Source organism: Hyaena hyaena, unplaced genomic scaffold, assembly GCF_003009895.1.
Source record: "Hyaena hyaena isolate Hyena2069 unplaced genomic scaffold, ASM300989v1 scaffold_240, whole genome shotgun sequence".
In the NCBI taxonomy this organism is placed as follows: Eukaryota; Metazoa; Chordata; class Mammalia; order Carnivora; family Hyaenidae; genus Hyaena; species Hyaena hyaena.
The window spans coordinates 2,320,589-2,348,137 of record NW_024080873.1 but is presented as its reverse complement, the minus strand read 5'-3'; the positions used below and the strand labels follow the sequence as shown (position 1 = coordinate 2,348,137).

Here is a 27,549-nt window from a genome sequence, read left to right as displayed (position 1 = left end):
CTATATGAATTAAATAATTATAAATAAGAGCAGCTGTGATCAGATTTGCACAGTTTAGTTTTCCATATTTGTCTTTCCCTGTGCTGAAAATAAAGGGATTTAAAAGTTTCTTACCTCATGGTGTTGGATCAAGAAAAGCTTGACATCATTGGCTCAGTATTTGATGCTAGAAGTTGAGGTCCTTATGGGAAACCATCTGAAATGTGGCCAGCATGAACCCATCTGAGCACGTCAGCTTGGGGCATGGTATCGGCTTATGGACTGTGTTTATTTACATTCTCCAAATTATTCAGATGATAATCTTTCCTTTTTCTGTGGCTCCTAGTGAAGACATTTTATTATACATATTTCAGTGTCTAGAGAATTTCAGTCTCATGGTCTGTCTGCTCACTTGCTCTTAGCTCTGTAAAATAAAGAGAGAGACCCCTATCAGCACATACTACAGCCCTGATGCTTAAAATCTGCAGGACATGCTTAAAGTCTGTAAGCCAACTCAGGTTGGACAGTATCATCTAGTTTTTGTTGAGGGAGGGTTTTATGCCCCCCCCCAAAGTAAATCCTGAAGGAGAAGGAAGAAAACTCAGCAGTGTTAAGTGTGTATGTTCTACTCAAACATAGGGTGGAAGACTGCATGTCTATGTTTATACATATGTATATGTATGCCAAAAACATACAATCAGGATAGAAAAGCAAAAGTTGATGACCAGCTAATGGTGTTTAAACAACAAATACCTCAGAGCTTTTCATTTTTTTATGTCACCTGTGATAAAATTTTGTTAAAAAAATAAAAAGAAGAGCACTGTGCAATCATTTTGGATATAGAGATTAGACTGCTGTATCAACTTGACACCTAGTAGCAGAATATAAATAAAATACATTAGGCCCAAATAATCAGTTATTTTTCCACCCTTTACAAAAAAAATTCTGTGCAGTTGCCAAAGTTATGAGTGGTCACTATCTCACTTTAATGTTTTGTCCAGAATGGGGTGGGTCTGGGAACTCAGTGACCTGAACATTGCCTTCCATGACATTTCACTAATAATGAGCATAGGTGCACTTGGGAAATAGTCTGTTAAAAATTCTAGCCCTTTACTGTAATTCTTATGTCTGCATCAGGAAAGAGACTTAAGTTAGACCTGTAGTTGTCACTTATGATGTGTCTGTTCTTCTGTGTACACAGATACAAACAAGCACACATATACACATATTTGTGCATTTTTGTCTATGTGTGTGCTATCAATGACTGCTGTCTAAAGCTGCCTGTCTGTAACTTACAATACAACCTTCATTAACAAACCATTAAGTTTGCTATGTGTCTCATTCATTCACCAGCATTCACTGTGTGTGTCAAATGTCAAGCCCTGTACCATACAGCAGAAGCACAAAGTTCATTGAAACACAGCCTCTCAAATAGCCCATAATTTGGTATGGAAACAAACAGATTAATAGATTAAGCTCAATATAAGTTATACAATTACTTGAATTGGGCATATATAAAAGAAACCCCAAAGTAATAATGGCTTATGCACATAAAGGATTTACTCTATCACAGAAAAAGAGGTCATCGCGTGATCAGTCCAAGGGGAGTTCAAGAACCAAGCTCTTACTTTCTGTTCTGCCATCCTTACTGCAAGGCTTCCATTCTCAGGATTGTCTCATTTTTTGAGATAACAACTGGAGCCAAAAGGAAGACAGGAGAGTGTTAAACAAGGGCAAGAGGGGCCATCTAAGTCAGCTCTTTTTTTTTTTTTAAGTTTTTAAATGTTTATTCATTTTTAAAAGAGAGTATGCACAAGAGAGAGCACAAGCTGGGGAGGGGCAGAGAGAGAGAGAGAGAGAGAGAGAGAGAGAGAGGGAGACGCAGAATCAGAAGCAGGCTCCAGGCTTTGAGCTGTCAGCACAGAGCCTGATGCAGGGCTTGAACTCATGAATCATGAGATCATGACCTGAGCCTAAGTCAGAAGCCTAACTGACTGAGCCACCCAGGTGCCCTAATCAGCTTCCCTGAAGAGGTCTTCCCAGAAGTCTCACACAACCCTTCCACTTTTATTTTACTAATTACAAGCTAGTTGCAAAGCCAATGAAAAGTGTATTCTCCTAACCTGATATATTGCAACCCCAAATTGAAGTTCTGTTACTGAGAAAAAGAAGGAAGATTGATATTGGGTGGCAACCAGTAATCTCTGCCACGTGGAGTTATGAACAAATGTCCAAGGATGCATAGAGGAATGAAGCCATTAACTCTGGAACCTAGAAAAAGCTTTTCTGAGGAGAAGACACTTAATTTGAGATTTGAAGGATGAATAGGAGTCTGCTAAATAAAGAATTGGAGAAGAGCACTCTAGGCAGAAATAGTAGTATGTGCAAAGGCACAGAGAGATCTGTCATTATAACTGCCAAATAAGCTCATTTCTGTATATTTCTTTTTTCTCTGTTATTAATGATAGCTCTCAGAGTAACAGTTTAACTGATTTTTAATTAACAGTTATTCCAGATCAACAGATTGAGACAGACTGAGATATGTCAATAATGATTTTTTTTGGATGTAACTGCAAACAGCTTTCTACTTGGACCAAAATAAGAACATTTTATCTGATGATAAAGTATTCTATGCTTTAAAAACAATTGAGTTAGAATATTTTGGCACCTTAAAAAGGAATTGATATAAAGTGAGGAAAAGTGTGTGAGGGAGATGTTTGTCTTTTCAATTCTGAAGTTAAACAAAGCCCAGTTAGAACTCACTTGGTTCATATTCTGAGGTCCATAAACCCACATCGAGGGCACAAAGTTGGTAGTCTGCCCAAGTTAGCCTTAAAGAATGTCATCTTCTATTTAGCTCTTCCTAATAGACTGCTACTTTGGATCTGTGAAGCTGGATTGTTCTTTTCTTAAAATAGCTTTGGAGCCATAAGAAATCTTTAGGATTAGAGAGAGATTTTCATGGTAATTTCCTATTTGGTTCTTTAGATACATCAGAGACCATTAACATTTTTCCAGAGAAAGTTACATACTTTGAGAAACCTGAAATTTATTTAATTTAAAGAGTAAACCCAGTAATTTTTGAGAGTGTAAATTCCCATGCCCACTGCCTATCACCCTTCCATAGTGCTGAGTATTTTGTAAAATTATGGCCATCTCTTTCCAACCCTAAGGAACAACAAATGAATCAATGGTTCTTTGAATACTGCCTAAATAAAGATTGCCATGTTCTTCCAAAGGATTCAGCCCTACTAAGACAATCAGATGGTTTAATCTTTGGACATGTTTTGCCAACTTTGGTTTTGGATTACTTTCTTATTAGCTAGTATCTGCACGTGACTAACATATGCAGTGAACTGGGGCGCCTGGGTGGCTTAGTCGGTTAAGTGTCCGACTTTCGCTTAGGTCATGATCTCGCGGTTCATGGGTTCGAGCCCCGTGTCAGGCTCTGTGCTGACAGCCAGCTCAGAGCCTGGAGCCTGTTTCAGTCTGTGACTCCCTCTCTCTCTGACCCTCCCCTGCTCACACTGTCTCTCTCTCTCTCTCCTAGAAATAAATAAAAACATTAAAAAAAAAAACATATGCAGTGAACCTCACAGCAACACTTCCCTTTGTCTAGTTAACTCTAGCATCTCACTCATATCTCAGCTCAAAAGACTCTTCTTCAGGAAAATCTCTGGCTTCTCTAACTAGATCAAAGTCTCCATATTTGATGTTCTTAGGGTATCATGTATCTGTGCTTTATAAGTTTGTATCATGATTATCATTTTACAGTTTGTGTATGTGATGATTTGAGTAATACGTGCCCTCACTACTAGTCTCTAAGTTCCATGGGGGGTAGGCCCTTCTGTGCTTAAATTCACCATTGGATTTTGCTCCTATCGCAGTGCCTGGCTCATAGTAGATCTTGATCATTGTTGGCTAAATGATTAAATGATTGGTGGGGGGCAGGGTGGAGATAGTAAATAAGTTACTTCTGCTGCACTCGCATTTCGCACTGTGCTCAGAATACAAGTGAATGCAGAATTACTCAGCTCCTATGTAGATTTATCTACAGAAAAATTTTGAAAATAATTTTACTGCAGCTCCATAGAAACATATCAATGAAGTCAGGCCAGTGTGTGCCGCCTCTGCATGGATGATCCTTGGTTGAATCCTGAAGTGACTTCACTGCAACCTGTGAACATATTGAGGTGAATTGCAGCCTGACCACAATGAACCCCTAGGACAGAGCCAAACCACCTTTGCTCCCCACATAATGCTGGGCAGTATGTTTTCCTGACAATTTTGTATTTCAAAACAATGTACAATTGTTGAAGGAGTTACTGCTTTGTCATCTATTCTAAAAGATGCCTGTATGCCTGTGTGAAAAAATACACATTACCACATTTTAAAATGTAGCACATACATAATGCATTGCTAAATAATTGTATTTCTCAAACCTTTGCCTAAACATGTGTTTGCAATTATTAATTAAAGGTACAAAAAGAGAAATCAAGCCTCAGAGAAAGGTCATATTAACAGTCAGATATCTGAAAGATAAAACGGATTGTGGAGACTTTCTGGAGAGAAGCCCCTTCCAATGTCCCTACAGTTTCATTTTATTTTTGTCAAAGACAATAGTTGAAGTCATTTGGAAGTGGATTCAGTCTTTTGATATATAAGAGATACAACCTGATACTATTTGGATTTGAATTTTTTAACTCGAATACTGGAAAGGAAAGAATAAAAGTACAGAAGAGTTTGCCCGTATACTTGATAAGTGCTTATGATTTTGGTAAGCCTTATTTGGACTAAGTTTAAATGTTTTGTTAGATGTGTTTAGAACTCAGCTACTCATTAGCAAAGTAACCTTGGCAAGATTTATGGCTTCAGCTATAAAATGGAGAGATACCTTGCATAATTGTTCTCAGAAGTAACAAGATATTTGTGCCTGGTACAGGACATGGCCAGGCACAAAGGGCCTCAGTATTAGTTATCTCTGCTGCCTACCACATCAACCCTCCTCTCCTACCACACACACGTACAATGATCTTGCTCTATCAGCTGATTCTGTGTTTCTCTTGGTTGAAGTGCTATAGAAAAGGAAGCATTTTCTTTATCATTCAGCAAAAATCTATTAAGGGCTTATAGTTTGCCAAGCACTATTCTAGTTGCTTGGAATACATCAGTGTACTCCAATGGACCCAACATACAAAGCTCCTGCCCTTACACTGCTTTACAGTCTAAGGAACATATGGAACATGAAAATAATTGATGACATTTTCCTGCTACAGTTACTTCATGATTGTATTTTTGTCATTTTAGTGAATCATAATTATTGACAGTGGGAATGACTTTTTAAATTAATTCTATATAATCAATAGTTGAAGATTTCCTCTCCTCCTCACCTTTCCCCTTGCCTCCTTCCGATCTCTTTCCCTCTGTCTCTTTCTCTCTCCCCACCCTTGTGTTTATATATTTAAACTGTGAAAACATCTTTACCTATTTTCTTCCTTAGCTTGATTGAAATTCCAGCTGAATTCATTCCCATTTATGGGAAGCATGTTTTATGCTTCCTCAAAAGTGAAGGGAGAATCATTTAGTGGTTGATGATGGGCCTCACAATGGATCCCTACAGTAACCACCTGGTTGAATTATACATCTCTCTTTCCTGTTAGATTGTTGGCTGTGATCACCAGCTGGGAAGCACCATGAAGGAAGATAACTGTGGAGTCTGCAACGGAGATGGGTCCACCTGCCGACTGGTCCGAGGGCAATATAAATCCCAGCTCTCCTCAGCCAAATGTAAGATACTACAGACATGGGGCAATCTTTGGGTTTGTTGGCTAATTAATCTCCCCTGGTTTAATACTGGCTCTCCTCATCATCTAGGGAATAACACCACCAACAAAATGAGGATGAACCTGAAAATACTTTAGAAAGCTTTATGGTCCTGCTTTGTGTATTACTGTAGGTAGACCAAGTCAGGTAACCCATTGCAACCTCATGGAGGAAATTTCTCCTTTGTGGCGAAGCAGGAGTGAGCTACATGTGAATCAGGATACACTCTATTTACAAACGTAGACATGCAGTTTGCTGCCCAACATGAGGATGGACTGTATCCAAGCCTCTGCCTGATACGTAGCCTGGTGTGCCTGGTAGAATACAGCAGGGAGAGCGTGCAGACCTAAACGAATCCACTTTTGCCACTGGGAAATCACAATGTCTTCCTTTAAAAATGACCTTGGATTGGTGGTGATCACAGGTTCTTTCAGGATTAATATTGGCCAGCGATTATGTGAAGCCATTTATTGGCTGTTGCGTCTTAATCTTTCTATACAGGCACAGTAAATGTATGGTTATTATAAAATATGCACTGAGAATTCTGCATGATCATCTCATTTTATCCTTATAACAACCATATAGCAAGGTGTTGCTTATTCTTAGGTTATGAATAAGATAGCTGCAACTTAGACAGATTATGTGACTTTCCTAGAGTCACACAACTATAAAGTAGTAAAGTCAATATTCAAGCCCAGAGTCCGATTCCAGACCCTAAGCACTTACTCATTCTGCTGGACTGTCCCACAACCTGCTGACTGTTTCTATGGTGGGACATTTGAAGGCAATTAGATGGATCAAGGCAAGGTACCTCAGATGTCTGCCCAGCTGGGTCTCTCTAGGGTAGATGGTATACATTCTCATGATACCTACGGTAACAACAATCCAGATCACACAACAATCCAGATCATTTTACAATACAATGTCCTCTGTGACAGTCACTGCTTTAGGTACTGCATCAGATATAGCTAGAAATAAGGCAGCTCTTGGAGTACCTGGGTGGCTTAGGTGGTTAAGCATCCAACTCTTGATTTTGGCTCAGGTCATGATCTCACAGTTCGTGAGACTGAGCCCTGCATCAGGTTCTGTGCTGACAGCATGGAGCCTGCTTACGATTCTCTCTTTCTCTCTCTGTCTCTCTCTCTCTCAAAATAAATAAATAAACATTTTTAAAAAAGAAATAAAGCATCTCTTGAACTCTAAGACATATATTTGTAGAATAATCTGACCTTGTTTGATATACTGTCTCCAGATTTTGACATTATTCAGAATCCTTCAACAATTCTTTGATGAATATCTTTGCGTATGTCGCCCCTGGCTTGGGAACTGAGAAGGAATATCTTTACTGAATGTGGTTTTGTTCTCCCTACTTGTTGACTAGCTGGGAAAAAAACAATTGACATTTAGTGGGGTCTGTGGCTTTAAATGGACTTGTAGGTCAAGAAGAAAAGGCAGTGTGTGCTAAAGAATTATTCCCAGAAGTCAGGAAAAGACTAGGGACTTTTAAACACCAGAAGCATTGAAAGTACCAGCTTAGGGAACTCTACATTGTAACACCCCTGCAGGCAGTGAAAAATGTGAATCTGTCGGGGAGAGAGACTCTGGCAGAGAGAATGAAGGATGAGGTAAGTTAGACATTGATATAGTACATTCAGGTGAGTTTTTGCTCTCTCTCGTATGTTGGTAGCTTCTTCCTATAAGATGAAAAATTAAAGAATTTGGAAGATGAAAACCAGAGTCTATCTGGTATAATTCTTTTGTAAATCTCTGAAGTCATGGAGGGATATTTGGGGGAGGGGGAGAAGCTACATTTTAAAAGTCACTTGTATAGAAAACCAACCCTAGAAGAGTTAAAATCTTTCTAATTATTTGTGTCATGTAATTGAATCAGTGCTCATTATCTAGGAATCTAGGAGTTTCTGCTGGGTGCAAAAAAAGGAGATGGCTCACTTTTGTGCAGTAACTGCTGTAAAGCAGGGGTAGGGGTAGGGAATCTTCTCTCCATACCCATTCATGACCTCTGCCTAAACATTCTGCCTGGATAGATAGTCCTCTTACCCTCCTGGGGCCTGAATCACTGGAACAATGTGGAGAAGCTCTGAAAGAACAAACTGAAGCAAACTAAGAGCCATAAGTCACCCCTGGGTATGCAAATAGATACTTCAACGAAAAGTGCTAAATTCACAACCAAGAAGGAGGTAAATTATATAATCCACAACCTGATGATTATCCATAATGGCAAAATGCAATTGATTCATTTACCCGAGCAATGATGATGCCTCATGACAACATGATTTATCTGGTAAAGCCCAACATATGCATGGACCTCACTACAATGTGTAGCAGATGCTGAACAAACTGCCTCATTTATGTTTTCCCCACCCAAGAAGAACCTTCCACCCTATATTTACAGACTACGAGTGACCCACAGGCAGGGAAGATTAGGCTGCTCTGCGGGGCCCAGTGTGCTGGCCAGGTGAGCGGTTCTCCACCCGTGAAGGCCTGGAGGAGCTGGGCCAGGTCTCTCCCCTGCACTCTGCCAAAACGCACTGTAAGCCAGCCACATGCTCTTTTCGAACTCCTAGCACTCGGATTCCCCACATTGAACTCATTTTCTTCTGAACTTATGTCCAAGATTTTTTTCAATGTTATCAGGCCTTGGGGGAACAAAGAGAAAACAGAAGAGTGGAGAAAGACCATGGTGGGAAGAGCCAGAAGGAAAAAAGAAAAGTAGGAGAGACTTATCCAATGGTTGCCATTTCCTGGCAAATAAGAAAGAAACCATCTTTGTATCGAAAGACATTATAATTGCCTAATAAAAATACAGACAAGAAAGAGAGATCAAGGCTCATTTTCCCCTTTTTTAAAGGCAAAGGTTGCCCGCTGATAGCATTCAGTCTTTCCATTTTTGCTGGTCACTTCTTTTCAACTTCCCCAGCCCAACAAAAAAAAGAATAAATTTAACTAACATTAACTTTTGATTCTTGAAATTAAAGGCTCACTTTTTTTTGCAAATTGTATTGGCTTGTGCCCTGTTACATATTTTCCAAGTGTATGCAATATATACTTAGAACTAAAGCCAGCCTATTTGCTATCAATTTAATATCTCCAGCTTTGCAAACCTCTCATATGAATTGGTGTGCTTTGAAATCCCCTGGATATCCTAAGGCTCCTGAGGGACAGACAGAAAAAAAAAACAACAGACAAAACAAATAACTAAATAAAATGTGTATATGTCCTATGGTGGCAGGAGTCTTGAAAAAAAGTAAAACAGGGAAGAACAGGAGATAGGAATGGGCTGCCAGCCAAGGGTGTTACATAGAGTTGCAATACTAAATACCTTAGTAAGGAAAAAACTCACTAATAAGGTGGCATCTGAACCAGGATCCGAGGTCATCATGCAAAAGTCAAGGGAAAGGTTTCCAGACATAGAGAAAAGCAAGTACAAAGGTCCTGAGGTCGACAAATCCCCAGCATATTTCTGGAAGTGTAAAAAAGCTAATGTGACTATAATAAAGTAAGTTTAAAGAATACTAGAGGAAATAATGAAAGCAGCAGGGTTGTGAGACAGGCTGAAAAACAGCACAGATATTCTAGGATTTTGTAAGGATGGTGGCTTTTAGTCAGAAGGAGATGAGAATTAACAAGAAGATTTTGAGCAGAGGAATGGCTTGCTTTATTTTTAAAAGCATTTCTGTCTACTGTGTTCTGAATATACTGCCATTGGTCCAATTATGGCAGTAAGCAAAGTAGTCGGGAGGCTGGTACAGTAAGCCAGCCCTGGAATGATGACAGCTTAGACCATGGTAGCAGCGATAGAGGTGATAAGAAGTGATTTAATTCTGAATATGCTTCATTTCTTTGAATCTGACATATCACTGATTAAAAGATGTGCCAATATTTTATGTACTGCAAGAAAGAAAATTAAGAAACTATGACACAATGCCTCCTGACAACTTAGGGTTTTTATTTGATAGTTCTTAAACAATCTACTTTAGATTTAAATTTTTTTAACATTTTAAAAAATTATTTCAGAGAGAAGTGGGAGCAGGGGAGAGGGAAAGAGAGATTCTTTTTTTTTTTTTTTTTTACTTTTGGGTTTTGTTTTTGTTTTTACAAATAGTTTATTGTCAAGTTGGTTTCCATATAACACCCAGTCCTCATCCCCACAAGTGCCCTCCTCCATGCCCATCTCCCTCCCTACCCCCCCCACCCATCAGTCCTCAGTTTGTTCTCAGCATTCAAGAGTCTCTCATGGTTTGCCTCTCTCCCTCTCCCCCACTATTTTCCCCCTTCTTCTCCCCCATGGTCCTCTGTTAAGTTCCTCCTAATCCTCCTATACATGCAAACATATGGTATTTGTCCTTCTCTGCCTGACTTATTTCGCTCAGCATAACACCCTCAAGGTCCATCCATGTTGCTACACATGGCCAGATTTCATTCTTTCTCATTGCTATGTAGCATTCCATCGTATAGATAAACCACATCTTCTTGATCCATTCATCCATTGATGGACACTTAGGCTCGGAAAGAGAGAGATTCTTAAGCAGGCTCCAAACTCAGCACAGAGCCTGAATGGAGGCTCAGTCCCACAACCCTGGCATCATGACCTGAGCCAAAGTCAAGAGTCAGACTTTCAACTGACTGAGCCACCCAGGCGCCTCGAGATCTGGATTTTTTAAAACCATGTATTACTCATACATACCGAAAACCTGAAATAAATTAATAAATTGGTAAAGCTGAAATAAAACTTTTTCTCAAATTTAAATTTCTTTTTAATCATTTTGGACTCAATTGCCAAAAGTCATGGAGGTACTTGTAATACAGTATTTAAAAATTTTTTTTAATGTTTATTTATTTTTGAGACAGAGAGAGACAGAACTTGATGTGGGGAGGGGCAGAGAGAGAGAGAGAGACAGAATCTGAAACAGGCTCCAGGCTCCGAGGTGTCAGCACAGAGCCCGATGCGGAGCTCGAACCCATGAACTGTGAGATCATGAACTGAGCTGAAGTCAGATGTTTAACTGACTGAGCCACCCAGGTGCCTCAATTCAGCATTTTTAAAGAGTCCACAAAAGAAGTAAAATCCATTGGTACTGGACTCTTTATTTTTTTTAACCAGCTGTATTGAGGTATAAATGACATACAATAAACTAGATATTTTAAGTGTTCAACTTTATGCTTACATCTGTGAAGCCATCTCTGTGGTCAAGCTCATAAATGTATCCTTCATCCCCTAAATTTTCTTATACCCCTTGTACTTCTTCCCTTCTACTCTCCTGTCCCTGTCCCCTGGCAACCATTGGTCTTCTTTTTGTCACTATAGATTTAGTTGCATTTCATATAAATGGAATTATACAATATATGCTATTTTCCAGATGGCTTCTTTCATTCACCATAATTATTTTGAGATTCATTAATGTTGTAGCATACATCAGTAGTTTATTTTATTTTATTGATGTATAGTAATTCCAGTGTATGGACATACTGCAGTTTGTTTATCCATTCACCTGTCGACAGACAGTTGGGTTGTTAACTCTATAAATTGGTATGTGAGGGATTTAGCCTATGAGTATTTCACGGCTACTCATTTCTTTAGGTCTTTTTTTTTTCATTCCTTCCATCAGCCTTTATTGGTTTTCAGCTTGCACATCTATATTTAGTTAAATTTGTACCTCTTTGAATTTTTTTTGCCCTATTGCATTAGTATTTTATTTCAATTTCCAATTGTATATTGCTAGTTTATTTTTGTCTGTTGGCTGTGTATTTTGCAAACTTGCTAACTCGTTGCTAGTTTTGAGAGTTTTTGGTTTTCCTATATAAACAATCGCATTGTTTTACAAATAAGGATAGTTTACTTCTTCCTTATCAAGTCATAAGCCACTTATTTATTTTTATGGCCTTATTGACCTGGCAGGGATGTTCAATATGATGTTAAATAGAAGAAGCAAGAATGGATATCCTTATCTCATTTCCAATCATAAGAGGGAAAGCGTTCAGTTTCTTGCCATTGAGTAGGGTTTTTTTTTTTTTAAATGTTTTATTTATTTTTAAGAGAGAGATAGAGACAGCATGAGCAGGGGAGGGTCAGAGAGAGAGGGAGTCACAGAATCTGAAGACAGGCAACAGGCTCTGAGCTAGCTGTCAGCACAGAGCTCAACATGGGGCTCGAATGCACAAACTGTGAGATCATGACCTGAGCCGAAGTTGGACCCTTAACCGACTGAGCCACCCAGGTGCCCCTTGAGTAGGTTTTCTGAAGATACCATTTATCACACTGAGGAAGTTCTTTTGTCTTCCTAATTTGCTGCGAGTTGTTATGACCGATGGATGTTGAATTTTGTCATGTTTTTTCTGCCTCAAATGATGTGATCATGTGGTTTTTCTTCCTTAGACTTATTGTAATGGGTAACATTAATTGATTTTCAAATAAAGAAGCAGCCTTGCTTTCCTGGGATAAACTCTGCTTGGCCATGGTATATTACCTTTATGTAGATCATTGGATTTGATTTGCCAATGTTTTGTTTGAGGGTTTTTTACATCTCTGCTCATGAGAGATAGTTGTCTGTAGCATCCTTTTCTTACACCATCTTTGTCTGGTTTTGGTACCTCATACAATGAGTTGGGAAGTGATTTCTCTGTTTTTCAGAAAAGGTTGCATAGTGTTGATGTTATTTCTTCTTTAAATGCTTTGCATCATTCACCATTGAAATTCTCTGGGCCTAGAGGTAGGTAGGTGTGTGTGTGTGTGTGTGTGTGTGTGTGTGCGCGCGCGTGCACACACGCGTGCTTAAGTTCCTGAAGATATGGAATAAAGTTATAGTAAATATTTTAATGCCTATCCTGTGTTTTGATGGATTGATTCTTCCCTTCAGTATGGGCTGTAATTTTTTGGCTCCTTTGCATACCTGGTAATTTCTCACCTGATTCCAGATATTGCAAATTTTATCTTGTTGGATACTAGATATTTTTGTATTCCTATATGTGTTTTCGAGTTTTGTTCTGGAATCAGTGAAGTTATTTGGGATCAGTTTGATCCTTGGGGGTCTTAAAATTTGGTTGGCAAGACCAAGCCATGTTTGATTAGTGCTAATAGTCCCTTGCTACTAAAGCAAGACCTTTTGAATGTCCAGTGGCCCATGAATTATAAAGTTTTCTAGCCTGGCTAGTGGGACAAGATACTATTCCCAGCCCTATATACATGCCAGATACTCATCTCTATGAATCTTTTGTTCTGTTTTTTCCCCAGCCTCAGGTAGTTTATTATACCCATGTCCTGATTAGCATGGTTATGCTGCTGGTTATCCGAAGACACTATTTTTAAGTATATAATATTATATATCATTAGTATGACATGTAAATATTTTTCCCAGTTTTATTGAGAAATGATTGACATATATCATTGTACAAGTTTGAGGTATACAGCATGATGGGAGAATGCTCTTAAATCTCCAGAATTGTCTCTGTGTCACTCTTTTCTCTCTGATAATCTGTCATTCAGACTCTAGCCACTGATCTTTTTTGATTCTCAGCTTTGTCTCCTAAGCTCAGGGAATCCTCGGGTATGGAATTCCCATCTCCTGAGCGGCAGCCTGGAAAGTCTTTCAAAGCAGTAAGCTGGAGTAATGTCAAGGCTCACCTATCTTGTTTCCTGATTCTCAGGGATTGCTGCCTTTATTTACCTGATATCCAGTGTCTTGAAAACCACAGTTTTATATTGTTTTCTGACTTTTTGGTTGTTTCCAGGCAGAAAATTAAGTTTGGGTGCTGTTATTCAATCTTGTCAGGAATCAGAAGTCTTTTTTTTTTTTTTTTTTTGAGAAAGGGGGGGGGGGTTTGGGGCTCACCCAAAAGGAGGCTTATGCTCACCTGATGTGAAACTCAAACTCATGAACCATGAGATCATGACCTGAGCTGAAGTCAGATGCTCAGCAACTGAGCCAGCCAGGCACCCAGTAACCAGAAGTTTTAATGCTGGGTTCTTAATTCAGGTTTGTAATTGTGTAGAGCTTTCTGGCTTTTGACTGCACTCTGGCAGTGTTATTAAGTACTTCTGATTCCTCATCTCCCTACAAATCCCATAACTGTTTAGTTCCAAAAAACTAAGTGTGTTCCACTATTATCTTAAAATCTTCTTCCAAGCTGCTGACACCCTTTTTTGCAAGTTTGCTACTGATTGTTTTGGTATTAGCAACTGTGCAGGCAAAGGTAACTAAGGCAGGAATACTGCCTCTATGAGAAAGAAAATAATGCACTGTTGATCATGGGATGGATTCTGATTTCACATATATTAAGATGTGGAAGGCTGTTCTTCTTAGAATCAATGAAATATGGTATTTTGACTCTTAGGGCAATAGGACTTTCTAATTGATTAGATAAAATATGAAGTCAAGGATGGCTCCAAAGATTTTGGCCTAGGCAACTGCAAGGATGAAATTCCCAACAGTCCAGCAGGACGCATCTTGTTTCCTGTGCTGGCTCTGTGTCTTCCATTGTGTAATTACTGATAACCTCAGGGGGGAATTTTGAAAGGCTTAAATGCTCAGCTTCACTTATTTTATTGGCTATATTTTAAGAGTAATAAAGTTGGCATGAAGATAAAAAAATATATACTATTAAAACTTCCTTAAGATTGGAAGGCTACTACTATAGATACAATTTCTATAGGTAGCCAACTGCTTTAACAATGACTCTTTTGTTAAAAAAAAAAAAAAATGACCAGTCACATAAACTTACAGGGAAAACTCTTTAAAAACATAGATATATCAACAGGTCTAAAAATAAGGCAAATTCAAATATCAGAATAGGAAGCTCTGCCTCTTCAAAAATTATCATTATCAGCTTTCTCTGATACAGCAATGAATCACAGAGAAAAATCCACATATGATAAGATTGAAAAAACAAATCAAAAATACTCTACAGAAGATGTGGAATACACATATAGCTATGATTTTTGAGGAAATGTTTTAGGTACAGTCTTTGAGAACAATTTTCTTGAGAAAGGGCGTTTGCAGCCCATAGTTGTGAAATGACAGCATTTATGATTTCCAGGGAAAGCTTAGCAGTTTAATTGAGAAAGAGGTTATCTGATCTCTGAAGTAGGTCTTCTAGAACTGCTGATTAATAACCTAGAAATATGTCCTAAAGATTAGCATCATAGTTTTGTCAACAAAGCCAGAATAGATTAGGGAAGATGCACTTGATCATAGAGCAGTGTGCTTTTGTAGAAGAGGGCACCCAGATGAATGTGAATCACAGTGAGAGAGGATGTAGCCACTTGCCTCACCAGCCAAACCTAATGAATTGAACACTGGGTAGGGAGGTGATGAAGCCAGACAAATATCTTAAACACCACTCTGTGCTCAGTACTGTAATAGATGCCAAATAGAAGAATTCCCTAAACCCAAATCATTGTGAATTTATCCTTCAACAAGACTATTACTAATAGATATACAACTCAAAGAGTGGCTTTGTATCAACATGCAAAATATGCAATTAATTTTTTTCCTATCTTTTGTCAAATTAAGATCACCATTTCTTAAATTATATTTTGAGATGTATCAACCAGTGTTAATAGATAATAAATATAAAAACTTCCCTGGGTAAACACTGTGGGGACACACTGGATTAAATAGAACAAAATGAGGTTCTTTGGTTCAGGGCTTCTAAGAAATCCATGTGCTTTGTGAATTTCCATGAACAGGGTATAGCATGTGGCAGCTTTCCAGATTTTGTCTCAGGTCCCTCCTTCTGGGACCATTTTGTGGGGCTGCTGCTTTGCTTACCTTTTTCTCACTGAATCTCTGGTACCTAGCATGGGGCCTGACACTAGGAGACACTGAAAAAATACTTGTGGAATAAATAATGAATTTATTTCATTGCCTGATGAGCTTTCGGGTGTCCATCAGCCCTTTACAGAACCAAAGAAGAATAGACTATGTGTGACTCTTCATACCTCTTGTATCATGTGCTGCTGACTCTCAAGTTTGTGCCAGCTTGAGTTGCTCTCTAGTTCTCTTTGACGAGGCAAGTGCAGTCTCCATCATAGCCTCTTCCCCCAACAACCCTCTGGGTTTCTCCCCTTTTTCCTTGGGGAGCATACAAAAGTTAACGTATCAGCCAGAAGCTGGGGTTAATGCCCCAGCATGTGGAATGTGAGTCGCTTCTCAGCAGAACAAGAGGGAGGCCGCCTGAGTTGTGTGTAGGTCAGAAGACTGCCGCTGAGCATTGCAGGGACGAACAGAAAGCTTCGCTTTTACTTGCACTTTATTTGACCTGTGGATAAACAAAGCCTTTCTATTTCCAGAAATCGCATTGTTTTAACTGCTTTGAGTTTCTTTTGTAAACTTAAAAATCCATGTCTTTATGCAAGGCATTTAAAGCTCTATGGGCCCAGACTGAACATTTTTTGTTCCTTTTCTATATTCCCCTTACGTGTTTTCTTTTTCTTATATGCCACAAACCCTTGGCTATCTGAAATTCAGCCTTTTCTTCAACAATGTATGACATTAAAAACAGCTAGAAGGTTGCAGTGTGAGTAGAATGTTCAATATGGTAGAGGGCTTGATAAATGTAACCTCTTTAGGAAAAGAATTGAGAGCACATGATTCGTCATTCTCATTCAACTAGCTATGTGCTGGGACCTTGGAGGGCTTAAAAACATAGTAAAAATAAACAGTCTCTCAGTTCCTGTTCTTAAGGAGATTTGGAATAGAAGAAGGAAAGTAATATTTATAAAATGCCTCCTGTGTTCCATGCTATATATTGATATCAATATCAATATCTTTTCACAATAATATTGTAAGGGAAGTGTCATTTTTCCTGTTTTACAAATGAGGAAACTAAGAATCAGAGAAATTAGAAAACTTCTGAGATCATTTACTGAAATCAAATTCTCTTAAAGACAAGATGACGTTAAGTTTCAGAAAAATGGTACCTTTTCATATAACTCTTATTGAAACTAAATTTTTCCAAAGAGTATGATAATATTTAATATTAGAAAAATACATGTGTAACAGAGAATCCCACAGAGCTTCTGAATATGCTGGTGAATTTAAAAATACCTACTTTCCCCCTTGTCTTCTGGAACGCTCTCCTATTTTTTCACCATGGGCTACTCATTATAGTTCTCAGAGACTTCATTTCTTCATCATAAAATGGGGATGGTAGCATCCCCTTTGCCTATGTTCCAAATTTTAGGTGAAGGTGTAAATAGTATAATTTAGGTGTAAGTGAAACTCTTCAGTGGCATGAAAATGTGAGGTATTGTTGTCACAAATGTCACAAGCAAGAATGTCTGTGGTGCGTTTGCAGTGCATGTAATATACCTTTAGTTTTTTTTTTTTAAAAAAAATGTAGATTTGGGGACTGCTTCCAATGAATTGAGGCTCAATTTACAGATAGAGTGAAAGTGATCCATTTCTAAATTATCTGTGATTTAGCAAAAAAAAAATTCTTTTTTAACTTTCAGAGAGAGAGTATGTGGGGGGAAGGTTCATAACCATTTCCGAGACACTCGCTATATATAGTATATATAGCTGTAGATAGCGTGAAGGATATTAAAGAAACAGAAGGCATGATTTCTTCCCAAAGGTATTTAACAAATGCAAACAAATATATTTTCTCCTATTCATATGTGTCCTACTAATCCAAGATCATTGCTTTGCTAGAAAGAAATCCAGGTTTTGATATAATAAAGTCATTCTTTGGACATTAGAATTTATTTTCATTTTGTAATGTCCAAAGACATTGGAGAAATTTGGCAATGTAAAACTAGGTTATAAAATTAGAAATGAAAACTTACAAATTCATTTCTCAATCTATCAAATATATTAAGGCCATATCCACCTTAAGTTATCTAGTAACCAACTTCATTGGCGTATTTTATTTTGAAGAAAATGGAAATTTTCATTCCCAAATATTGGTGTTCATATCTCAAGCACTTAAAAACTTGTCATTTTGAGGAGTACATAAGTCAGTGCCTTTATATAGGAGCCAATCAATCATTGTGCATCAAATTATGTGCTTTAAAGATATTGCTTTGTTTCTCTCTAGTTGATGATACTGTGGTTGCTATTCCCTATGGAAGTAGACATATTCGCCTTGTCTTAAAAGGACCTGATCACTTGTGTAAGTAAACTCAGTTGCTTTCCTTTGGGTATTGATATTTTAGTCATTATTATTTTTTGTTCCCAGAAGAGATTAAAATACAGAAGTGCAAATCTTCCTACTCTATCATAATATGATATTCTGAGTGCTTCTGTTTATCTTTTGGCTGCCTGAGGAGATAGCAGAAACCTCAGGGTAATTATCTCTGACCACAGCCATCCTGAAAAACACAAAATAGATGCTCCCAGTAGGTTGTTCATGAGTTAAGCTCATGTTTATGTTTTTGTGCATATTATTTCTCATTCTCTTCTTCCTCTCCAATCAATCTCTTTTTCTTGCCTTGCTTTTTACCACTTCTTTCCAGCCTTCCCTCCCTCTCCTACATTCGTTCCTTTTCTTCCTTCCATTCTTTCCTTTTCCTTCCTTCCTGTCTTCCTGCCTTCCTGCCTTCCTGCCTTCCTGCCTTCCTTTCTTTTCTCATGTTCCATTACCTTATCAGTTCAGGGGAACATAGAAGCATCAAACAACCTTAGCCCTGGGGCATTTAAAGAAAAGCATTGTGGTATAACTAAACATCCCATGTATTGAAGACAATACAAAGCCTTTATATATTAAAGATAGCTATTGGGATTCAGGATGGAAGGGTAATCAAAACCCTAAAGATCAAGAGGTAGGATGGCTCCACTAGAATTTAGAAAGAACTGATATTCAGTGATGGCAAGGCAGGAGTACATATTCGTATCTTTTCTTTTTTGTTATTAGCATTTAGTATTATTTAAAAATAGACCTAAAATTACTAGCAGAATAGTAACAGGGAGGGCGTATAAAAGTTATATTTTCTACAAAATTCACTTTTACTGAAAGACTTCACCTCAGCTGGTCCTGTGAGCATTTCTGATCTCCACTGTGACTATCCCTGGATTCCTTAAGAACCATCTATCATCTTCTGTTCTTTCTCCCCTCCCACACACATGCCTATGAAACCAATTTAGGTAGCAAGCATTATCTTTTGGCAATTGGGTTATAAATGAAATCATTCCAGAAAGACAAACAAGAGGAAGATAAATTGGAGCCTGTGAAAGTTCAGAGAGTCTACTATAGTCTTTCTAAAAATAAAAATAAATACATTTCATGGGAGAGGCAGGATTTGAGGGGTCATGTGAAGGAAAGGAATAAGTAAGGTACAGTTCAGGCAAAGCCAAAAGATGCTGATAAGTCACCTTATATGGATCCAAGTTTTTTTTCTAACCCTGAACAACCCCAAAAAATATAGTATTCACATGTCAAGGGATGATATATGTGTGTACACTATCACCATTCAAATGATTTGCTTTTCCCCTGGAGAATTGGACAGAGGTAACTGCTCATGTAACAACCCCACTCAAAAATAGTATTTTTCTGAGCAGTGACAGGCCTGCTCAGAATAAAACATCCAGGCAGAGATCATCACCAAGTGGGAGACTGACTCCTCAATGCAGAAGAAAGAACCCAAAAGAATATATTTAAGAAGAAATTCATTTTTTAAGAATGTATTAACCTCCCAGTTTTCCTGATTATGTGATCACTAAGAAGCTAAATAATTAGCCTTGTTTGGTTTAATTATCCTAAAAATTCAATAGGTAAAGCTACAGATGATATTTATAAATGATGTAAAGAAAAATGGAATTGGCTTTTATGACCCAACAGACATAGTGTTGACAGCATATACATACCTTAGGAACTTGTTGTTTTGTTTTGGTATCTGGTATGTATTTGTTTGGTATATAATATAATGCAAAATGAATATATGAATAAATGACCTCATGTTTCTTTTGCAACCCTTTGCACTTAACTCCCAGAAACTGGTCTTAATATAGGACCAACCTTAAATCTTTAGGGCCAATTCAGAACAAGACGAGGCAGTTGGGTTGAGCCGCAGCTTATCTTTAATCAGAAGTACCTTGAGAAGTACAGCTGGGAGGCCTGGTGAGGAAATTAAATCAGATGTTCAAATCAGGTTTGGACCCCTAGGATCTTTCCAAAACTAATTTGGTTTCTGTCTTGAAGATATTTCTACAAATTAGTGCACATACATGTAAGGCAGCTTAAGGAATGAAGACTAGAAGAAAGAGATCTCATGCTGTTGGCTTTCCTCTGATGACAACAGCTGTGGTTTCCCCTCCAGTTCTCCTTTGATGTGCCTTATGTGAGGGCCTCTCTCTCCTCTGGGGCAGGGGGATGGAGCCTAACCTACTCCAATCAAAGGGCTACAAAGACTTCATCTGAGGGTCGTGAGCATTTCATTGGACTCCAACATTCTTCACCTGTTGTTATTCCAGCCTGAAGTAGACAACACTTATAATGATTTAGTATAGGTACATCAATACCTCCAGAGATGCTAAAATTGTCCCAGAACCCCAATCTGTAAAACATGGTAAAAGGGAGTCATTCTTGTTGAATGTGGGGTAGGAGACCCAGACCCTCACCTGGCACTCTATCCTCCTGCCAAAGAACCTCTGCCAAAACCAAGGGCTCTTATGCAAGTTTTAGAAACCATTAGACTTAGTCTGTCTCTCTTCATAGAGTGGAAAGTTATTCTAAGTCATTTTTCAATCACTTGAGAATTTAATCGCCCTGAAATACACAGCATAATTACCATAATCCTCAGCTTGCTCTGATTTCCTACAACCAAAGATGTTTCATAGGCTTTATCATTGGCCAAATTCAGTTTGGAATTCTCCAGGAATCAAGAAGTTCCCCTTTCCCTCTTAAGCACTTAAAATATTATATATGTGCATAATGCTATATTAGGTACTAAACAGGATTATAAAAAGAGAAAGAACGAAAAAGAATGGGACTTCCTCATCCTCATTACTATAGTTTCTTCATCGTGCACAACAGCACACATGTGATAAGAAACCAGATGGTACAAATAAACACAATGTAATGTGTGAATATAAAGTCACACAGATGCTGAGGGGAACTCGGAGAGTACCCTCGATCTCACATATGAAAAAGAAAACTGGAGGGTATTCTAGACAGAGAGCCATAGAGACCAGAATCAGTAAGCTATGTATGGGAGTTGGTTTAATGAAAGGAATAGGATTGTGATAAAGTGGAGTACCCAAATGAGGTCATCCAGGGAGTCAAAGATCTTTTGATAGAAAGCCTTGAATGCCTGGCCAATGAGTTTTAAAATGATTTCATTTGCAACATAAACTCATCTGTGATCTAGAGGTGCCCATAAACTTTGTTTATATCACAATGTCGACTGTGTCAGCCATATAAAGGGGAATAGTTCTCCTTTCATAGCTGTAGACTGTTTTATGAGATGTGCTTGCATATGGTAGCCCTGGGAACTTCTTTCTTTTCTTCAAATCTGTTTGATTATGTAGATCTGGAAACCAAAACCCTGCAGGGGGCTAAAGGTGAAAACAGTCTCAGCTCGACAGGCACCTTTCTTGTGGATAATTCTAGTGTGGACTTCCAGAAATTTCCAGACAAAGAGATTCTAAGAATGACTGGACCACTCACAGCAGATTTCATTGTTAAGGTAAGTGACTTTAGTGTTTGAAATCATATCCAAAGTGTTATTTATAATCTCCTGAAGAGAGAGAGAGAATTTGGGTTTGGGCATCGATTTGGGAATCCTATCGCCCAGGAAATGTTTAATTCAAGGATGTTGAGGTACATCAACTTTTCAAGAACATATATTTTTCAAGACTTAAGGACATTCTTAGGTGTGTATATATGGTTATCTTTTAATAAAAAGACCCAAAGACCAACACATCATTAGTTGGAGGCTATAAAGTGTTTTTAAAACAAATTAGGATATAGTTGTTGACTTGTAAAATATTCTCAAAGAGAAAGACAAACTAATGATCCAAACACTTGGTCATACCTCCAATTACAAGTTCTGTTTTCTCTTGTACTGGCAAAAAAAACCCAAGATGTTTCCTTCTATCAGAGCTTCCCTACTCTTCAAGGTAATATAAAACACATTGCTGGAAGCAACATATACATTCTGTAGGAGAAATGTACACACTAGAAGAATGTTGGGGAATCACAATAAAATAAAACATATTTTTTCTTTCAGTAGGTCAGAAGGACCTGAAGGATTTCAGCTGTAAAGCTGTAAAACTTGTAATGTGTCCAGGACTCCATAAATTTTTCATCATGGGACCTGGAGCCAGAGGACATTTGATTTAAGCTAAGGCTTGATGACCCTGTGGCACCTGGAAGTAAGAATGCATATAGGAAAATGTGATAGACAGTGAGGTTGGATGGAAGAAGGGTTCCAGAGCACTGTTCTCTGTCCCATCTGCGTGGTAGCTCTGTTTAATCCAGTCCAGATGCCAGCTCCATTCATGTGAACCAGAAGCTAGAAACCAACAGAGATAGTTCACAATAGAAATGATGTTGATAGTTAAATCATTCCATTTAAATGTGCAAATACAGTACAATGTTGAAAGATGTCTTTATTTTTTGAAACCCATAGAGTGCTGTTGAATACGCCATTTATATTAATTTCCCTGGTGGCCTTGTAAGAGTTAAAATACATACTAAAAATATAGAATTGGATTCAATAACAGCTAATAATAATAATAGTGATAATAATATGTGAATAATATTATTCACATCCCAGTAGTTCAGAGTATTGCTGATGCACATCATATATCTAGCTTCCTTTTTCATATCACTGCTTGGATCTCCCATTGACACAACCAACACAGCTGGATAGCCAGAACAGGACTTGTCTAGCCCTAATCTAATCTTCCTTAGAAGAAACCTTCCTAATCTTCTTTATTTCTTATCTTGTGGAATAATATGCTCTTTACCCAGACACATCAGAAAACTTTGACTTGCACTGATTTCCCCTTCTCCTATATGCCCCTAGCTAGACATCACTCTTCGTCAGTTCCACCTTCATACCATCCCAAGACTATTCTTTCATCTCCATCCTTGCTGCCACTGTCTTTGTTTGGGCCTTTGTATTTCTTCCTGATCATGCCATGCACATCCTTCTGAAACTGCAGCCCCAAAGAGAGAAAATGACAGAAGAGCGTCTTTTGCAGTCATGGGTACATCCTTCATTAGAACTTCCAACTCAGCTCTATTTGGGAACACAGCTAAGGTGTGGCTGTACCTGCTCAGTTTGTACCCATTTTAGAAATTTTGGAAGAATGTGATACAGAAAAGTGAGGAGTACCTAAGCCACCAAAGCGGTAGAAAAGTTGTGATTTCTATTTGCATTAGTTAAGAGTATTAGGCAGAAACAATGACCTAATATGTTTTTGAACAGTCTTGAGCATAATCTTGTGAATAATTCAGCAGCCAAGGAGGATAGGGAGACTCCTGACGACCAACCCCTTGCCGGCTCATCTGAGGCATACCTTTCTACAACATCATTGAGAGAAAAGAACATAGGAAGGGAACAGCAAAGACTCATAAATTACCCTTTAACCAACAGAGAAGAAAAAGATGTGGCATTTCATAGTGCATCAACTGAGGGATCCTTTGTGTACTTGATGATGTCTTTCATGTGTTTGAAATGTATCCTTGATTTTACATGGACCTGTGTTCATCCATTACCCCCACACACGTGTCCTGCCTTGTGGCTTTTTCATGACAGTGCAGTCAGTTGCTATGGAAGGTGACCAGTTTTTGTCTTCTCCTTTCCTTTCAGTATGAGAAGTCCTTAAATTAGAAACACTGAATCATTGTAATTATAGGAAGAAAAGCTTGGTTCAGAACATTCTTTTTCCTTATTAACTTAAGGAGGCCAAAATTACATATGCCAGATGTGTTTAGCTCCCTAAAACAAAATCCTAATGTGTCAAACTGAAGCTTTCAACATACTCTTGAGAACAAGAACCTGATGTCTGAGGATTTAGGGTCTGTAAAGCTCCAGAGCTAATGATAACAAAGGTCGCAGATGCCCAGAATTAATAAAACCAGAAAAAAGGAACATGGCAGCTCATTTATATAAGAAACAATTCGTCCATCAAAGTTAGACATCAGGTTAGCCTCTTCTTTTTATTTTAACTATATTTTTCCTACTTTAAAATGAAAAATTAAGAAGATACTGAGAAGAGCAATACAAAGACACCACTAAAAATAAATACCTATATCTTTACAACACTAACATTAACTAACAAATTTGCTTTGTACCATGAAGGGAATGGCAGCTTTCAAGCCGAGGCACACATGAATTCACATCCCAGCTCTGCTATGCCATACCTGTGTAGCCTTGAGTAAACCACTTCATCTCTCTGAAACTCATATGTCTCATTATAACGTAAATGTAGAAGATAATATGAGTAGTTCTAAGATTAGACTTCATACAAATAAAATGTACCTTGCATTAGGTAGGAATGTAATAAGTGCTGGTTGCTGTGGTAGTTCTTGACTGTTATTTAAAAAAATTTATTTAATGTTTATTTATTTTTGAGAGAGAGAGACAGAGTGTGAGCAGGGGCAGGGCAAGAGGCAGAGAGAGAGAGAGGGAAACAGAACTCAGAACTCGAAGCAGGCTTCGGGCTCTGCGCTGTCAGCACACAGGTCGACATGGAGCTCAAACCACGTGAGATCATGACCTGAACCAAAGTCGGACCCTTAACCAACTGAGCCACCCAGCAGCCCCAGTTGTTGGCTGTTATTAAAAGAAGAAGGTTCCTATAGGTAAGAGAGAACCAGGAACATTATTGATGTGGAAGGAATCATTCAGATTATGTGGTGAGAGGTCTGGATACATGATTGGTTTTATCCGTTTGAAATAACAGCATCTCTGTTCACTTCCAATCTCTTTTTAAAATTAGGCATGCATTTTCAGCATTCATGCTTATTGTACATCAATTTCATGGGACCCATTAGGAGCAATATTCTTTCCACTTTTCTTGTTTTCTTTACTTCAACGTAGTCTTCACTAACCCTCCCTCTTAACACCAAAACATCTTCACATTCATTCCTTACTCTCAGGGCATAAGGTACTTTCACTGATAACTTTTAGAAAGCTGAAATTTTTACCTATTCCATCTTTTTGCATTTCTAACCAGATCAAAAACTGAGCCCAGACGCTGTACAGATTTTCTAGAACACAGTTTCTCTAAGGATTTTGATGTTATATCCCCCTCATGTTTGTTTTTTCCTCCACTTTCCTAGGATTTCGTTTAATTTCAAGCATCCCAAAAGAGACCTCTGCAAAACAATCCATCTCTCTAAGCCTAAATAAATCTTCTGGTCTTTATTTTTTCACAGAGCTGGTGTTCAAATGAGAGTCCTCTTTTAGTACCTTCCCACCATGGAAACCACACATCCCAAGAGAGCTCTAGTCTTTTGTGAGCTGAAAACAAAAAAACAACCAAAAAAAAAAAAGCTCTCCAAAGTGATTAATACTACATCCCCAAGCAAGCAGTTAGGTATCCTGTATCTGACACATAGGATTGAAAAATATTAATTTGTAAGCCATGCTTCCCTTTTGTGAAAGACACTGTATTGCTTCAGCTGTTTTTGCTTTAAAGTAGGGAATTGTATCACTGCTTATTCTAATTAGGAAAGACTCCGATGTTCCATGGGTCGGAATTCCAGCATAAAATGAAATATTCTGTAGTTTTCTCCCTTTCTTCTTTCTCCTTTCCAGCTCTTGCAGATTATCCAAAGAACATGTCCAATATTTCCATCTGAAGTCCAAAAACTGGTCCAGGGGGTTAACACCTACTCCCTGTTTTTTCAGTGTTCCTAGATGTTTAATCCAGTGTTCAACTCAGTAGTGGAAAAATAGGCTGTCTTTCTTAAAAATTTGAAGGCTGGGGTGCCTGGGTGGCTCAGTCGGTTAAGTGTCCAACTTCGGCTCAGGTCATGATCTAGAGGTTTGTGGGTTCAAGCCCCGCATTGGGCTCTGTGCTCACAGCCAGCTCAGAGCCTGGAGCCTGTTTGAGATTCTGTATCTCCCTCTCTCTCTGACCCTCCCCTGCTCACGCTATCTCTCTCTCTCTCTCTTTCTCTCTCTCAGAAATAAATAAAACATTAAAAATTTTAAAAAAATAAAAATCTGAAGGCTAAATCCATCAATTTATCCAAGGTAAAGGGCAACTGGGACCTCAGTAAAACTTGAAAACAGTAACAAAGACTTAGAGCACCTGATGTGCTCCTCTACTGTCTTGAAGTAAGAGGTGGCCCTCTTTGTCCGTTGAACTTGCTTTATTTTAACAAATAGCCCAAGCCTTGCCCAACTGTCTCAATGTTATATGATACATTATTATGTCTTCATGAAATCAAGGCATCGCTCCTTCAGTTTAAGTATGTTTTCTCAACCTTATACTTTTAAGAACTATTAAAGAATTATCGCTTCGCTTCCCCCTTTGAAAAACAAAGGAGTTGTCATTTCCATGAGCACTTGTTGTATTCAAAGTAAATGCTTTTATAATCGAAGTTGGTGTTTTTTAAAGTTTGGTACTTGGACTATCAATGTTTGCATTGCCTGGATCTCTGGACAAGAGCTTAGGAATTAGCATTTTAGTAAGCTTCCAACTGGTAATTCTGCACATGAAAATGTATGAGTATAAATTGCCAGGAAACACCGTGTATGTCTCTGGGTGGGCAGAGCCATTTAATTCTTTAATTTTTTTCTTTTCTTTTTTAAATTTTTTAAATGTTTATTTATTTTTGAGAATGACAGAGAGGTGGCAGGGGGAGCAGAGAGAGAGAGGACAGATGATCTGACGCAGGCCCTGTGCTTACAGCAGAAAGCCTGGTGTGGGGCTTGAACTCACAAACCATGAGATCATGACCTGAGCTGAAGTTGGATGCTTAACCAACTGAGTCACCCAAGTGCCCCTAATGTTTTTTTCTTAACCAAGGATAGTATCTCATTTTTTTTTGCAGTGTATGGCATTTATAATTTTCTCAGAACAAATTTTCTATTTCTGAACCTACATTATAAATTCACACATATACATACATAAAAATAAAAAATAGCCGTAATTTTTTCTGTTACACCAGAAAAGTTGGAAGTAAAGGAGGGAAAGGGAATAAGTGGCTTGGGAAAAGATCGTACTAGAATCACAAGTTGAGACATTGCTACCCCTTGTTCTGTGGCAAAAGAACTAAGAAAGTGATGGTAGTGATGGCGTATGGTTGATTGGTGGGATTGATGATATCGCTATAGCCACTTCTCTCCCAATGCAGCCTAACACCATCTGTGTTACTACACATTCTTGTCTAGAGCTGCAAGGAATCAAGAAAGCACCTCTTTGTCATACTAGTTTCTCTCTTTGCTATTGTCTCCTGCAGATCCACAACTCGGGGCCAGCTGACAGCACAGTCCAGTTCATCTTCTATCAGCCTATCATCCACCGATGGAGGGAGACAGATTTCTTTCCTTGCTCAGCAACCTGTGGAGGAGGTAATGGTGTTCACTTAGACTGGGAACTATTGGCTTCTATGAGGGAAGACTTAGCTGTTATAAAAGTAGCCACTTCAATGTGGAAGACATTTAGTGCTATAATGGGCTAGATTCTTTACTTATTTATTTTAGTATAGTTTATTGTCAAGTTGGTTTCCATATAACACCCAGTGCTCATCTCAACACATGCCCTCCTCCATGCCCATCACCCATCTTCCCCTTAGATTCTTTATTTTTAGTGGAGCCAAATCCTGTAA

At 38.4% G+C, this 27,549-nt stretch overlaps 1 protein-coding gene across 1 annotated transcript in view; it reads left to right on the top strand.

Moving 5' to 3' along the window:
- The window catches only part of ADAMTSL1 (ADAMTS like 1), a gene marked incomplete at its 5' end in the record, with an annotated part of 328,947 nt that overhangs the window by 68,166 nt on the left and 233,232 nt on the right, over nt 1–27,549 (top strand). Inside the window, 4 exons of the mRNA XM_039244420.1 lie at nt 5,640–5,766; nt 17,857–17,931; nt 21,285–21,442; nt 27,181–27,292. Coding sequence (XP_039100351.1) covers nt 5,640–5,766; nt 17,857–17,931; nt 21,285–21,442; nt 27,181–27,292 — 472 coding nt within the window. The remainder of the gene's footprint in view (nt 1–5,639; nt 5,767–17,856; nt 17,932–21,284; nt 21,443–27,180; nt 27,293–27,549) is intronic.